We start from the raw sequence: 16,752 nt of genomic DNA, 5'->3' as shown, positions 1-16,752 counted from the left end.
CTTTTCTTCTTTTCATTTTTAGTGCTGTCGTGCGACCAGATAGGACAAGGACACACAGAGGTCGCTGCTGTGGCCTTTTAGAGTTAGCGATCATTATTGCTGGAGTGGAATGGGTTGGAAACGGGCCGCTCTGTCCTCCTCGTGGAGAGTGTTTTCAAAGATTACTCCCGGATAGGACGGGGGCTCAGATTACAGAGGTTAACACGCACCATACATCACAGAGCCGCTTGACGTTCATGAGTCTACTTATCAGTGTTTTAAAAAAAGACCCAAAAAACAGCCTGGATTGCTTTCTTTACTCCCAACTTGATGTAAAATGTATCCAACTGGGCTGGATTGCACCCACTATTTGTCAATCCATTACTGATTTTCCGGTACTCTGTGCGGGAAACGGGGTCATATGCTCCCCGGGAAGAAAACATTGTACATTTTAAAGTTTAAATCCATCAATCTGGTGCACTTTGAGAGTCAAATTTAGAAGCTAGATCCATGAAAAGCATTGTGCTCTTGTTTTAGCAGAAGTGAAATGTACATTTACTCCAGTGCCGTAATTGAGGCACTTGTACTATACTTGAGTATTTCCATTTCATGTTACTCAATGCTTATAGCATTGCACTTTTAACTTTACTACATTTATTGGATGGTATTTGTTATGAGTTCGGTTACTTTGCAGTTTCAGATTCTTATCACAAAATATAAATCAACTAATAAACTATGACTTATTATTAGGTGGTAGATAGCCTAACTATTAATTATATAAAGCAGTTGACATTAGCTCCTTTAGCAACTTTAGAGTGATGATGCGTTAATGTATCAATGATTATAATATAATGATTTCGGCCATTTGAAATGGGCCATTATGTATAATGTAATACTACTTTTGCTTTTGCTACTTTAATTATATTTTGATTCCAGTGTGTTTTGATTCCAGTGTTTTTGTACATTACACTAAGGTACATTTTTGAGTACAGGACTTGTACTTGTAAGTATTTTACACTGTACTCTAGTAAATAATGTACATTTGTTTGTATTGATATATAAATAGTGGTAGCTTGATGATGCGTGATCCGTGATTCAAGATGGGTTTGGGTGAAACGTGTCATTCCACTGCGATTTTAAAGGATTTTAACTTTAATTTAATTCCGTTTGTTCATGTCTAACAGCATTTCCTCCATTTCCACAGCATTTCACCAGTAAAACCAGATTCCCAAGTGTCTGGTCCTTGGGGTTTTCTCGAGCTGTGAGTCGCTGCCATATGACAGATGTGCGTGAATACAGTGAACGCTGCTAGAATGCAAATTAAATGTCATTTTAGTGCCGGCTGATTGCCTCGCTGTGTTTTCACGAGCGGCCCCGTAATCAAAAAACACTCCAAGACTCCCTCGGACGGAGACGCTCGAATGTCAATAAGGAGAACTTTCCTCCACCCACACAGACGCACACTAACCCCGTCTCCCATCCTCCATTCCTCTCTGAAATATCATCATGCTGCAAGGCAAAGTTCTAGTGACATTTAATTAGGGAGTTTTCCTCTCATCTTGGGGTCCGGGGAAAGAACAGCATCTCATCTGACTTCTCGGCGTTGTTAAATACTCTTCAATCAGTCTAACCCTCTGTTGTTTTTCTCCCCTCTTGTTTCTTTTTCAACAGTTTGCGTGCTGTACACTCAAGGAATAGCCAACAGGGAATGGAGAGAGGTGAGTACACGGTATACGGGATGGGGATCATTTATAATCAGGGAAAGCTTCCAGGGAGCTTTTGGAGGCTGGCCTGTGAGCTAGTTTACAGTATCTGTGAAAAAAAGGTTTTCTTTTTGCCCCTCAGAGATGCTAGGTTAAGCCCAATGGATCAATGTGTTGGTTTGAATTCATCACATTCAACCCAGCTCACTCTTTTTGTTTACTTTTTTTTTTTTTGCTGAACAACTTAACAATCACTCCCAGGCATCTGTTTTTCAGAAAAACGTGTAGAAATGTTGCCGTATTGTTCACGTTTTGTGTGACAAAAACAGTTTACGTGAATCCCATGTGAACTAATGAGTGACAGTCTGGACAGGGAGTCGTGCAAATCATATTTATTACGTTGGTGTTCTCTCTTAGTTTGGGATGATTGCATTTCGAAGCGGGTCTAATTACCCGCCGGGTCTCTTTCAGATCAGGAGCCGATTTCACAAAAGTGGTTTCCGAGCACTACTTACATGCAGATTGCAGATAGTGGCGGCTTCGCATTTCACGAATGAGAGACGCTCGCCAGTTGCAGAGTCATTAGCGAGTCCTACAGGGTCACAGGCTTTGTTTTAACGAGCGAAAAACACGGAGAAATGAACGAGAGAAAGAGTTTCTCACATTGCAGCTCGCGTGTTCTGTGCAAAGTCTACGAAACCATTAGATAGATAGATAGTAGTAGGTAGAAATGATTTTGCTCCAGCGGCTTTTATTGATACAGGTAAAGCAATATTAAACATAAAAAATGCACAATATATACAAAGAATTTGATAGATAGATAGATGTATACTTTATTCATCCCCAAGGGGACATGTGTTTTTCACAGTAGCAAGCAAGGTTACATAGAACAAATATCAGGAATGAAAATACTCAATATATACAACAACTTAGCAGAGCGAACAAATCAATAGTGCAAAGATCTAAACAAACAAACAACAGTGTAACGGTGTTATAGTTGTGTGATTGATTCGGCCACAAGGGATTTATTGTAAAGATTATGGGTCTATTTTGGTTTTGGGACCGAGGAGGCACCACAATAACGACTGGCATGCTTTAACCAGCACAAACTACGGAAATGTACCAACTTTAATTAAGTAACTTATTGAACTGATCAAATACTAACGTGAGAGAAAATGTGGTTATTAATATAAGGCTTTACTTTTAAGTTTGTCCTGAGGGAAAGGTTGTGTTGTTGCCTGCATCAAAATAGTTGTTCCCTCTATACAGTGGCAATCTTTGGACATTTTAGACCCAGCTTCACTTCACCTGTGTAAACTATCAGCTTCATGTGAAAATTGTATTGGGAATGTAGCATTTAACACGATGTCGCATATTTGAAGGGTCTCAAGTGTTTTTTTTTAAGAATTCTTTGTCAACAACATGGGAGTTTTCTGTATTAATTACTTGTGGCTTTTTATTTTTCTGGATTATTTTGATGAATAAGTCTTGCAGCCAGTAATCAGACGTCGCCTGTCTCTCCTTTGTCTTCCAGTTTGGCCGAACAGAAGTCATAGACAACACCCTCAACCCGGACTTTGTCCGCAAATTCATCCTGGACTATTTCTTTGAGGAGAGGCAGAATCTACGCTTTGACCTGTGAGTTGACGACTGACTTATGCGTGTTGGTGTGTGTGTCTGTCTTTGTGTATTTGTGTGTGTTGTGCAAGCGTGGGTGCTTCTCTGCGTGGAGCAAAGTTGAGCGAAGACTGAAATATTCATGGTCTGCGCGGAGGGAGATGTAGAAGTCTTCTCCCTTTTAAATAAAAGACCAGTTTTTCATGCCACTTTTTTTTCCGCCTGCCTTTTTCCATTTGAATTCATACAATGCTTTGAGACAAAATGTGCCATGTGCTCTCAGCGAGTTATACACTTGGCATGTTGTGATCGTTATGAATCCATCGTATTTCACCTATGCATCCATTGAAAAGACAAGTTATTGGAATCCTCAATCAAGTGTCCAAGACCCTAAATTCTGTCAGTTGTATCATATTTTGTGTTTTGTACTCAACATTGCTTTTGTTATGAGTTTGTGTCATGTTCAGAATTCCATGCCGTGCAGAAAAAGGTGCACATGAAAGCAACAAACGAGCAGATGCAGGAGATTGCTCGGCCTTAATCCTTTTAGACCTAAGTGCGGCTTTTGACACAGTTGATCATACAATTTTAATTGACTGCCTAAAGCACTGGGCAGTGTTTCACACAGGATTTTGTGAGACTATGGTTTGTGGACCACAGACCCTCTGGGGGGGATCTGGGGGAATGGTCCTCTGGAAGAAAATTTGGTATGTTTTTAAAGTTAAATCCATGAATCTGGTGCACTTTGAGTGCAGAATTAAGACGCTAAATCTGTGGAGCACTTTGTGCTCTTGTAAACAATGTTGTGCTGTTGTTCTCACAGTGGTGGAATGCATCTAAGTACATTTACTTAATAAGATAAGATGAGATAAGATAAGATAATCCTTTATTAGTCCCGCAGTTGGGAAATTGCAGGATTACAGCAGCAGTGCACACAAGAGACACATAGTAAATCACAATCAAGTAATATAAATAAACAGTAATAAAAACAGTAAAGAAGAATACAGTAGCAATATTAAATATACAGACGGAATAAAAAGTATATATCAGGCAACTGGGTTGTTTGTGTGTGTTTTCGGGTTGCCCTTCCAGTCCGTTCTCCTGAACGTAATATCTCAGGAGCGCCAGGAGGGAATTCCTTTAAATTTGGCACAAACATTTGCATGTACTCATGGATGAACTGATTCAATGTTTTTTGTGGTCAAAGGTCAAAGTCCCAACGACCTCACAAAACACAGTTTTAGCCATAACTCAAGAATGAATATGTGACTTAAGCCAATTTTACACACATTTTCGAATAGCACAAAATAAAGTGATGACATTTTTGACACACATGGATGTAAACTGCACTGTTTTTGACCTGAAGTCAGTTGGCGGGGCTCTTTATCAGGCTTTTGGTTAAGGAAGTGAGTGATTCGTGCGTTTGATTAAATGATGAAAATTGTCCTGATTGGTTCATTAGACGGACAGAAATGTATTCATTTGGGCTATTATATAATATCTGCATGTTCTCTCGTCCACATCAGACACACCTGTGTTTTAAATCTGCTTTTAAGATTTAAAACAGTCATATATTTTCTCATGTAGCCCTAAAAGTTGAGCTGTCCAAGTAATTATGATAATATGTATTTTTCCCTCTTTTGTGTTCCAGCCTCACGCATTTTCACTGTTTTTCCCCCGTGATAGCTCATGAAATATGGAACGGCTCTTTTGTTTGTTTACTTGTTGGCCTGTCAGCAGGGCCACATGCTGCTTACAAGCTGTAGGAGGTTACGGTGAAGGTCAAGGAGAGACGCTAGCTGTTGCTTGTGTAGGTGTGTGTGTGTGTGTGTGTGTGTGTGTGTGTCTGTGTGTGAGTGTGTGAGACAAGCAGTGCATTGGACTCAAGTTGTATACAGCCTGTGTGAGTAAAGTCTGTGTGTACCTTTAGGCATGTAAAGGGTTATTTATGTGTGTGTGTGTGTGTGTGTGGATCGGAGCACATGTTTGTGTTGACTTTTGCCTTCATAAAGCGTGTGTGTGTCTGTCTGTGTGTGTGTGGAGGGGGGGTTCAATTTAGCATTTGTGATTCAAGCTTGATTAACTCATTGTGTGCTTGGCAAGGCAAGTAGGACCTATTGGTGTGATGTTTTGCATATGTTAGTTTGTGTGTGTGTGTGTGTGTGTGTGTGTGTGTGTGTGTGTGTGTGTGTGTGTGTGTGTGTGTGTGTGTGTGTGTGTTTAACCAGCTAATTGTATATTACTGTGTGCTCGACAAATGTAGTGCAGACTTTTTCCAGAGTATCATGCAAGATGTTAAAAGCTGACAAGCAGTGGGCAGAGGGGATGCAGGATGTGTGTGTGTGTGTGTGTGTGTGTGTGTGTGTGTGTGTGTGTGTGTGTGTGTGTGTGTGTGTGTGTGTGTGTGTGTGCGCGTGCGTGTGTGTGTGTGTTGTGCCTGGCCGACTCCCTGTGGGGCTCGTTGTGAGTGGGCATCAGGCCCCAGTACTTCCTGCTGGGCTGATGGCCCTACAGTCCCTCGCAGTAAGGACATTGCTTGTCCCTCCTCTTGTCTGCCTTCAGAATCACACACACACACACACACACACACACACACACACACACACACACACACACACACACACACACACACACACACACACACACACACACACACACACACACACACACACACACGCTCATTACAGACCCAGTGGTTGCCTCTGCTTTCCTCAGCCTCTGTCATGAGGTCTGGAAGTCTTCTTTTTTATTTATTTCTTTACTGTAGCCCCTGCAGCTCCCTCCAGCCCTTCATTACCTCCACCTCCCTCACTCCCACTCAGCGCTCCACATCCCCCCGGGACAACTACACAGCCAGACAGCTCCCGCACACCGCCAGCATCGCTGCCGCTGAACCGTCCCGCGCTCTCTTTACCCAGAAGCCCCCAAAGCCTCGACACACTTTGCTTCCTCTGCTGCTACCCGTGCCTGGAAATCCTGTTAACCCCCATCTCACTGCCGGCCGTGTTCAGTGCTCCTCTTTTCTCTTCTCTTCTGAATTGTTACTTGAGAGGCTCACCCTGCGGGTGGATAGTTCTCTAATCAAGTGTGGCAAATTGGATCAGATCTTTAAAAAAAGAAAAAGACGTGAAATACACTCCCAAAAGAATTAAAAGAATAATTTAACTGTGATAAATTAGTTTATTTCACTCGCGTATTAGTAATCAGGAATTGTTCCTTTATTTGAGCCAAATTTAATTTCATGAGAACCTTGAATTGATTAAGAGACATGCTTATGTAAAAAATTTTGGGACCATTTTTTGGAAGCCAATGAATGTTGCTGGTTATTTATTTTATAGTGTCCACAATATGGTTGACTGGAAGCTTAATCACTACACTTAAAGTATTTCATGTAATAGAAGAAGACCTCATTCTAATGCCATGAAGAATACGATGCATTTTCTTCTAGGTTGCAGTAAAAGTACCTCACAATCAGTTCATGCTATGAATATTAATACATAGTATAAACTGAGTCTGAGGTACTTGTACTGCAATAACGTTGCATTTTATTCTAGGATGCAGGAAATGCTTCATTGCATAAGAGTAGCTTGTGTTTTTTAATGTATATTTTTTATCTTTAAGCCAGCTAGAATCACAAAATATCTCGGAATCGATGACAAATTACATTACATTTTGGTTTCTTTCCGTAATAATGATGACGATAAGGATTAAACCATTAATAAGCTGAATCAGAAGTAATGAAATCTAAACCCAATTCCATGCCTTAATTTACTGTGACGATAAGTATGACAGACACCAATATATACTAAGTGTATTTAAACCAACAAATAGTTAATTCATCATTTGAATAGTTGAGAATCTGACCATATTTTTACTATTATTTGTTAGCAGGTTTTCACCAAAGCAACAATAAGTGGATTCCCCCAAAGAAGCAGCGACGTGACCTACATTTTGGAAGTGCGCTCTTCCCTCCCTTTTACAGCAGTACTTTTGGTAAAATACCGCTTTCAGGGTAACCTGTCAGGATCAATTACAGCACAGAATATGTGCTAATAAAACATTTGTGCAGCATCTTGTATCAGTCGGTATGACAGGCTTTTGTCAGGCTTTTTTTTATTTCTATGAAGCTGTGAGGAGACGGAGCTCAAGTGTCAGCGCTCTGTCCTCTGTTGTTTGCCTGCCTCTGCGGTCCGGGTTGTTTGTATGCCGTCATTAGTCATCATCGCTCAGTTAAAACGCAGCTCTGAACACACACACACACACACACACACACCGCAAGAGAAATCCTGTCTGGCCCAGTGCCGATGCAGAGTGATGTCATCCACCTAAACACACACTCAGTCACACACAGCAAATGTGCACTCACGAGGCGCCGTGGGACGTGCACTCCTGCACACACTCTTCGTTTGTAGGTGTGTGTATGTGTGTGTGTGGGGCGAACATATATTTTTTACAATGCATCTATTACTTGGTCATATTGATAGTCAGTACTGTCATTTTCTACGTCATTTTATCGCACACCTGTCCGTCCAGAGAGAGGGATCCCTCCGCCGTTGCTCCTTTTATTGGGGAGTTTCTCACCCTCTCTCTCTCTCTCTCTCTCTCTCTCTCTCTGGGTTTCTCATCATTAAATAACATTACATGAATCATTCATGAACATTTGTGAGTGACAGAGGCAAAGGGCGAATAGAACATGAAGCGCACCTGTGCATTTCGCCGGTGGCGTGTTGCGTAACAGCAGTGTGTTTTGTTGCTCTTATGGAATTACATTAGTATAACATCACTGCATTTGAACCACTCCCCCCCCACACACACACACGCACACACACACACACACACACACACACACACACACACACACACACACACACGGTGACACAGAACGTCTCCCAGTTTTGTCTGCGGGCACCTTATCGTACATGGCATGCTGTCTGTAGAAAGAAACGCGCTGTGGCTCTCCCTTATACACACTCCGCTGCACACACACACACACACACACACACACACACACACACACACACACACACACACACACACACAGATATGTCCACACACCTGAGACACTCAGATAGGTAAAGGTGAAGTTGACGGGGAGTAAGTAAAGCTGGATGAATTGCTCTCCGGAGATGCGAGGGGTTTGCGTGCTTCGCATGATGTTACTTACGGTTTTGAGTCAACGCTCCGGTATACGATGGACAAGTATGTCAGGCGGGGAGAAGCTATGATAGTTGAACCCTTATGTATACTCATACATAAGGGTTCAACTATCATACTATCATATTTTCATCAGCCTAGTCCCATATCTGCCATTTCTTTTCAGAAAATCATCAATTTATTCAAATTGGCAACTATAAGTTGTTGGTGGACAACTAAAGAAAATGTTGTGTGCTTTAAAGGGATATTTAAATCCATTAAACACATCAAACACACTGCATGCGGGAGAAAGAATCTCAGACTGGACTGTTTTCGGCCGAGTTGCATTGTGGGTAATGCATAAACCAGGTTTTGACCAGGAAGAAGAATGTGTGGAATGAAAAAGATGATATCTCCATTGTGAGTCAAACAAAGCTTCAGGAGTAGAGAGAATGTAGTATTCTATTAATTCAGTGCTTTGTTGAATCATTTATTCCAAGTTTTGTCAAAAACCGGACCTCTGTCTAACACACGCCTGCTGCAGATGGATGACTCGGTATATCATGTAGGGATTTACACACTGCATTGCAATGTAAACAATCTTATGAAATGCTATATTATTATCACCTGTTAAATTAATAAATGTGCATCACTTTTTTCTTTTGTCCCCACTTTTCAATGTGTGATATATACTGTGATACATTTTTCAGTGATACATCTCCTCAATGATTATTTTATTCATCTTGCTTCTTTTTTTTTTAATATCTTTTATTCAACTGCTGCTAAAACATTCACATTTCAAATTGCGAGAAAAAAAAAAGTGCCGGATAAAGCTTTTAAAGCTTTTCACCCGACAGCCATTAACGACACTGAGGCCACTAACATTGTTGCACCCGTACGCATGAAATCGGATCACTAAAGCGCTCGGCGCCTTAATCACGAGCCTACTTTAAACCTGAGCGGCTTCTTTGCGGTGATTAGCGGACGAGTGCTTCGCATTGATGGCAGGAGATGAGGAAGAGGGGCTTTTGTCACTGACTACTAATTTGTGTTTTCCGCAGCCTTTTCAGCCACAGACCTGCCGCTCAGACCTCTCCTCTCTTCTCCTCTCCGCAGGTACGATTTAGACTGCAAGAGCGACAACCTCTCCAAACACGTGAGTGCCTCCTTCACCTCAGCTGTTCGACAATCAGCCGTGCATTCATGGAGATATTATGCAGCCAAATGTTTACCCTTCCAGTACAATAGCAGCCTCGTGTGAATCAGAATGTCAGCGGTCAGAGAGGCTTTTAGAAAGATACTTCTGGGCAACGCCGGAGACATTCAGAGGGGTTTTCTGTCTCTGAAATGTTTCTGACCCACTTGTTTTTTGTGTTTGTTAGCGATGTTAGTGCAAAAAGATGATACATGAAAATTGAGGCTCAGAATCAAACACAATTACAGATACAACTACAGATCCTTAACTACATGAGGGTGAAGGGTTTCGTGGTTTACTACACTTTTACAGGAATAACAAACAACTATACAAATTAACATCATTTAGAATATTTTTTTATTTGACTGTTTCCTCAATGAAATATCCTGGGGTACTTTTCAGCAGTTTTGACGTTTCTAATTTATTATAAATAAAATAAATAGAAAATACATTCGTAAATCCCTTTAAAAAGGAGGCTAAAAGAAGAATACAAAACTCCCAGCACAGTTTCCGTTATATTCCAGTCAAGACAACCATCTCTAACGTCATAAAGGATCTTTTATAATTTCATTTTACGGTTCTTTTAGAGTGGTAATTGTGCTGCAGGTAAAGTATCGTCTTCGTGATCTAATGAACTAAATACATCTCGACCAGACATTTGTAAATGTATCTTACCGTATGTCAATTTCTCCCTTATATATTTTGATTCAATATTTCTATCTAGTCATCAATCCAGGGAGCCTCATGTTTAAGTCATTCACAAGTTGTTGTTTTTTTGTGCACATTTTAAGCCATAATGTAAGGTGCAATTTAATACATGGATTTGTTTATCTCCCAAGAAGGATTTGACTAGAGTGTAATCAGAAACGTAGTCAATTATGCACTAATTATCTGATGAAAATAGATGCTTTATGTGTTTAGTAAAGAGATTGAAATAAAACATGTTGCAGCTTTCAGCTCATTGACAATCATCCCCTCCCAAATGTATTCAAATTGACTCACATTATCCCCAGGAAATTATGTCAAGGCTCTGCGTTATATAACAAAATATAATACTATATCACATTTATATAAAATATTCATAATATTATGTATCACATAGGCTTATTTATGTTTATATTATACAGCATTCACACAGTCAGACCGCTGGCTCCAGTGATTTGTAGCGCGATAAGTCTCCTGAACTTGCAACCAAAATGCTGGTGGAAGTTTGATTTATTGCCAACGCAGCCTCCGTGATTCTCATTCCGGAAAGACGATGAACAAAGTCCCAAATAAAACAAATAACCTTGCAAAAGAAAAAAGACCCTAAATCATAGAGACGCAGATTCCGCAAAGGGACACGACCTCTGCAATTGTTACAAATCAGATAAAACTTAAAACACGTACACATGAGAGACAAGTGTCAGCTGACAGGCTTCAGAATAAAGCGATGAGATCATATCAGACGTTTGCTCTTTTCTCATGAGGGTGCAGTTTATGCAAACACCGTGCACGCCCTCGAGCCGAGCTGATGATGGATTACGGGTTGAAGTTACTCCCGAAGAGGTCGATCTCATCGAGACCCGGCGTGGGAAACGCGGAGCCCGGCAGAAACCGGTGTTTTCCTGCCGTGTGCTTCTTTAGCGTTGTTTAAAATATTCTCTACTTATCAGCCTTTCAGGTGCAGAGACACTCGTCAACGTCACGCTCAGACCAGGCAGCCATGAAGCATAGACTTCTATACAACCAGAGGAGTCACCCCCTGGTGGTCAGGAGAGAGAATGCAGCTTTAACACATGAAGCATAGACTTCTATACAACCAGAGGAGTCACCCCCTGGTGGTCAGGAGAGAGAATGCACCTTTAACACGTGCTTCACACTTTGAATCGAGTAAGAGGCTTTACTACTTTACTACTTTACCCTTGTGTTGAAGCAGACAGATGTAATGGATGCTAGTTCGCTTTTGGACTGTGAGGCAGCTACGGAGCGCCTTGTTTTTTTTCGGCCGACCCGCTAGCTTTGCAGAGGTGTGTTTCTTTTTTTTTCCGTTCGGCGCCCGTGGTTCCAAACACCAATCAGCCAGCCCTTTCTGACTCGTGGCCTTTCTTCAAGCTTGACATCCTCCTTGATTCAAAAACTTGCAACCTCCGATTTCTCCGCCCTTCAGCTCCATCCTCTGCTCTGGGTTCAAACAGAAGCTCCAGCAGACGCCACCCTGCTCCGAAAACCTGGGCTCCATCTCCGCCCCCCTCCCAGCCCTCTTCCTATGCAACCCGGCCAACTGGAGGCAGTGCTTCCTCACCGGCCCCGTCCCGGGCGTGCCCCCGGGCTTTCCACTGAGAGCGCTGAGCAATGTGAGCGCGGCGACTCACTCTCAGCATGAAGGCCGAGGACGCTTGGATGCCTCCTGTCGCCGCTGTGGATGTGTGGGATTGGAGATCTTGCACGCAGCGATGCCTCCATTGTCCACGCGTCGTCCATCCCCAGTCGCTTTAAATAACAGAAAATAGGAAAAAAGGGAAAAAGAGTCTCACACGAGTACAGTATCTCTCCTGGCAGCCACAACGTCTGAGGATGACTCCCTCCTTCCTCCCATCACAGCAGATGTTTTCCCCGTGCCATATGGTTTGCATACCTTGTGCGGATATGGCTGCAGGCGAAGTTGTGCAAAGACGGAGCACACAGCGAAAATCTAATTAACGGCTGCGTATCCTGTTCGCTAGCAGACGACGTGGATGTTGCTTTTTTTTTCATTCTGACAGACGCTTGTCAAAGCCGCGTGCACAATCCTTTTATTTGACTCCTGCTTGTGTCGGTGGTAGAATAAATACGACATTATCCTTCTTACAAACGGTAATCTCACTTCAAAGTCTTTATTCATTATTTGAAACTTGATGATTAGCAAATGAATCCAGGCAGAGAAATAGCGTCTTTGTTTGCAGGCAGTAATTAAGTTAACTGCCTGCTCCCTCACGACTATTTGGAAACTTTTATTTCCCTTTTATTAAACGTACTATTGCTCGGGAAGCAAGTAAAATAACCTTTTAAACGTTGTCTTGCGTGTGTGACATTTCCATCTTAATTGGACCGTTCAAAGATGTGGGGAATAGATGACGTCACCATCAGACATTACTCTGCTTCTCAACCTGAGGTTCAGGACCCCTCCAGGGGATCTGAAGGCAAATCTTAAGGGTCGTGAGATGATGCCACACACATATCTCTTGCTTTCTTCCTTTATGAGATGATGAATGATTTTTTTTGCCGCTTTTTTTCTGGGTACCCAGATGAGTTTATAGGGAGAAACACTCTGAAGGTGGAACTATTCAAAACTTATATGCTTTGAGTGCTGCCGCAGCCTCCGGGCAGCTCGACAAAGGGCCGATGAGGGATTTACATTGGATTTTGAATTATTGCAGTCAATAAGCTCTGTGGCAAACAAAAGTTTGTGACACATACACATTTTTGGTTCAGCAAAGAAATGAACACTACGGTACATTTATGATTTTTGAAGCGCGAATGTAGCGCTAACGTTCGGCTTGAAACGAACTACGCCGTCACCGCCACTAAGCTAAAGGCAGACTAGGGCTCTAGTGATGATACTTTGTCGTCTCATTCAGCAACTTGTTAGTTACCACTTTTTTTAAAGACACGTGAAAGCGTCAGAAATCATGAAAAAAAAAACATTGACTTTGAGACGAGGGAACCCGAAATGTAAAAACACCTTTTTGAGAGTTCTAGTACTAGTAGAGCCGACTCTGACAAGAACGCCGTTGGATAACTTTCTGTGTTTACCTTCAATCCGACTCAGAGGATCTCTGAGATTTTAATACTCTTTCTGTTATATGCACATTTTAACAGTGTTTTTTTGTCATGTGCTATTTTAACTGTAGTGTTTGTTATATTTGAGACATCTTTGACATTGTTGCATTAGTTTATTGCTTTGTGCTTGTTGGATGGTTAGCTACGACTGTTTCCATAGAGCCTATCCGGCTTTTGATGTGTGTGTGCACATGGGTTTGCTATTTTGAACACTTTGACCTGACAAACTGGGATCAAAACATTTTGTTTTGGAGTCAAAGTGCAAGATTTGCTCTATTTATCATTCATGAGATGTTATTTTGACCAATAGTCATAACTGACAAAAAATACGACAATCAGACCCATGTTAAGTTGAGTTTCTCTGCATGGACATACACACACACACACACATATATATACAGTATATATATGTGTGTGTGTGTGTGTGTGTATTAGATGCCTAATGAGCAGAGGAGACGGCAAGAAGGACTGTAAGACTTGTGGGATTCAGCTGTGATCTCTTTTACTTGGAGAAACCCTCTAACCCTTTTTTTTTTTTTCTGTCCCCTGCCACCACTGAGCCTGTTAATCTGAGGCGCCTCAGCCTCTGGCCTCTGATATCTGAGGCGTAGCAGGCGGGGCTTCGCGATCTAGCGGCACATTTCTCATCGAAAAAAGGCCAGAGCTTCTTCTTTTTTTGTCATCTCTTTTTGTTTCAAGACCTCGGCTGGAGGAGGAATCGGCTCAGCACCGGCAAAGATCTCTGGAGCAGCTTTCTGCCCGCCGGACTCGACGCGGCTCATCTGTCAAGCACTTTTACACGCACAGACGTGCACACACACACACACACACACACACACACACACACACACACACACACACACACACACACACACACACACACACACAGTAGCAGTGTGTGAACGATCCCTCCTTGCCTTTAAACAGACTTTCGATGCCCACTCCCGTCTCTCCGCTCTCTGCTCTTCTTGTTGACCGGCGGCTCCTCCTCCTCCTCCTCCTCCTCCTCCTCTTCCTCCTCCCCAAACCGAATCGTCCCTCGTGGTCACCCTACAGTGATCAACAAGGACACGGGATCCTCTGCATGCCAGGCTTAGCTCTCAATGTGTAAAATATACATGAAAAAAATGAAATGAGGCTAAAAATATGAATTTTTCACGAGGCAAAAACATTAAATTCAGCCAAGGAAGAACTTGAAATACTTTACTAGCCGAGTAGTTACAAATTTAAAGCCTTCTTTTGTTCAGTTGGACTAAAGCAACAAAAAGTCACATGACTTGCTCACTCTTATTTGTCCTGATTAACAAAGATATTTAGGTGAGAACTGGCAGGACGCACGATTATTTTCAACATGAAATTTAAATGAAAATACACCTTTATTGTGGAAATACGCAGGAAGCAATGTGCTCAGTTAAAACAGTTGTCTGGATTGTTTTTCAATTATATTTTATGAAGTCATTAATTGAATCTGAAACGCTTTAAACTTTCTGTAAGCGGTGTGTGTGTGTGTGTGTATGTGTGTGTGTGTGTGTGTGTATGTATGTGTGTGTGTGTGTGTGTGTGTGTGTGTGTTGGTGTAGCATTGCACGTTTGGATTAAACCTTTATGCTGAATGAAGAAGAAAAGATAACCTTCATGAATATTTCCCTCCACTACATGTTTCCTTTGCGTCTTTCACACGTGCAGGACTTCCTGGGCCAGGCGTTCTGCACGCTGGGCGAGATCGTCGGCTCCCTGGGAAGCCGCCTGGAAAAACCTTTGATGTAAGTAGACTCATGCACAACACGCACCAACAAACAAGCAAACAAACAAACAGACGTTTTCATAATTGAAATCGAGCGAGCAAAAAGGCTTGTATTGTTTGTACTATTAGGTGCCTGTAAAAGAAGATGTTGGGACTCAGGTTCAGATTGTAGATTCTGGTCCATTCAGTGGCGTGAATTGAAAATCAGCGTGTTATTTTAAGATCACTTGCCACTGTTTGCCTTTGAAGTGAAGCGGAGCAGGGGCCTGGTGAAAACGAGCCAAGATGCTGATGAAAGCGTACACTGTCTCCATCAGCCAAATGAGATGAATAGTTAAACAGCAGCAGGCTTAATGACAGACTGTAAACACGTCGGGATGGTAAACAGCGAGTGGTGAAAAGGGACAGTTCACCCAAAGGGAAGATGTCAGCGATGAGCTCCCAGCTCGCTTTCTGAAGAAGCCTAAACTGAACTGAAGCCTCAACTGGAGCAGAAGGAAATAATCAGGGGCATTTTCATCCGAGTGCATGTCTGATTTATGATCTCTAGTTCAACCAAATAACCTGTAGCCAGCGCATGAAGCGTGTCACTAATGCCGCTCTTTGTGCGGTTGGTATTTCCTCTGGATCATCCTGTAGTGCGCAGGAAGTCTTCTTACGTTTCCAATCATGCTCCAATATGAACTAATGTTTACTGGCAAAAATATAATAATAATAGCATGTTATCACAGAAACAAAGAAACACAGGATGGATTCTTCTGCCTGTGCTCAGAGCGGCTCAACACCGACTAACTAGGCCGACGTCCAGGCCACAGCTTTTGGTTGCCGAAACTGAACAAAAAATAAGTTTGCCTTGTATTTTTGGAGTGATTAAGATGCTCTGCGGCTTTTTGTTTTCGCTCAGTAATGACAACGTGGCACAAAAGAATAAAATTCATCACGGTATCTCGAACAAAACCCGCAGCCTAACGGCTCAATTTTCCTCGACATCTTTTCTAAAAAAAAAAAAGGATGCTTTTGCCGCGTAAACGCACCAACACACGCACAGCATTGTCTGGTCCCGACTGTGACGAGACATATTGGAATATTTATACTGCAGCAAGTATTACAAATGTATCCAATTTGGGGTGCAAGTTTTTCTGGCACGATTTTTTTATGTATATTATTTTGCCATTTTTTGACAGATGAAGTGGCAGAGAGAGAGAGACTTGGAATACATGTCTTACAGATGGACTCCTTATTGGTTACTGGATGTTTAAAAAGTTGTCATCACAGTTGTTAACCAAAGACAAAAGCTGCTCGCCAACTGCAACCCGGCAACTTTTACTGACGCGCCCTTGGGTGAGAATCAAATATCAATAATTTCTCAGCACTGACTGATCTTTCAGTCGGTATCAAAAAGTACAAAGTAGGGTTGATCATATTCTCAGTTGACTTATTCTCTGAGAAGACGTTGCTTTGTACAATCATGTGTTTAATCGTTTGATAACTGGATGCTGGATTACGTTTTATCAAAAGATTTAAATCTTGAGGGTTTAAAGAGAAAAGAATCAAGGACACAAAGATTAACTGTTGTTCGT

The 16,752-nt window shown here is 41.9% G+C and overlaps 1 protein-coding gene across 1 annotated transcript in view; it reads left to right on the top strand.

The window, feature by feature from the left end:
- The window catches only part of LOC306740808 (copine-8-like), a gene marked incomplete at its 3' end in the record, with an annotated part of 61,048 nt that overhangs the window by 17,357 nt on the left and 26,939 nt on the right, over nucleotides 1–16,752 (top strand). Inside the window, exons 3-6 of the mRNA XM_079223041.1 lie at nucleotides 1,651–1,697; nucleotides 3,217–3,320; nucleotides 9,549–9,588; nucleotides 15,115–15,191. Coding sequence (XP_079079167.1) covers nucleotides 1,651–1,697; nucleotides 3,217–3,320; nucleotides 9,549–9,588; nucleotides 15,115–15,191 — 268 coding nt within the window. The remainder of the gene's footprint in view (nucleotides 1–1,650; nucleotides 1,698–3,216; nucleotides 3,321–9,548; nucleotides 9,589–15,114; nucleotides 15,192–16,752) is intronic.

Source organism: Taurulus bubalis (assembly GCF_910589615.1).
Source record: "Taurulus bubalis genome assembly, chromosome: 9".
Taxonomy (NCBI): domain Eukaryota; kingdom Metazoa; phylum Chordata; class Actinopteri; order Perciformes; family Cottidae; genus Taurulus; species Taurulus bubalis.
This window is presented reverse-complemented; position numbering and strand designations above follow the sequence as displayed.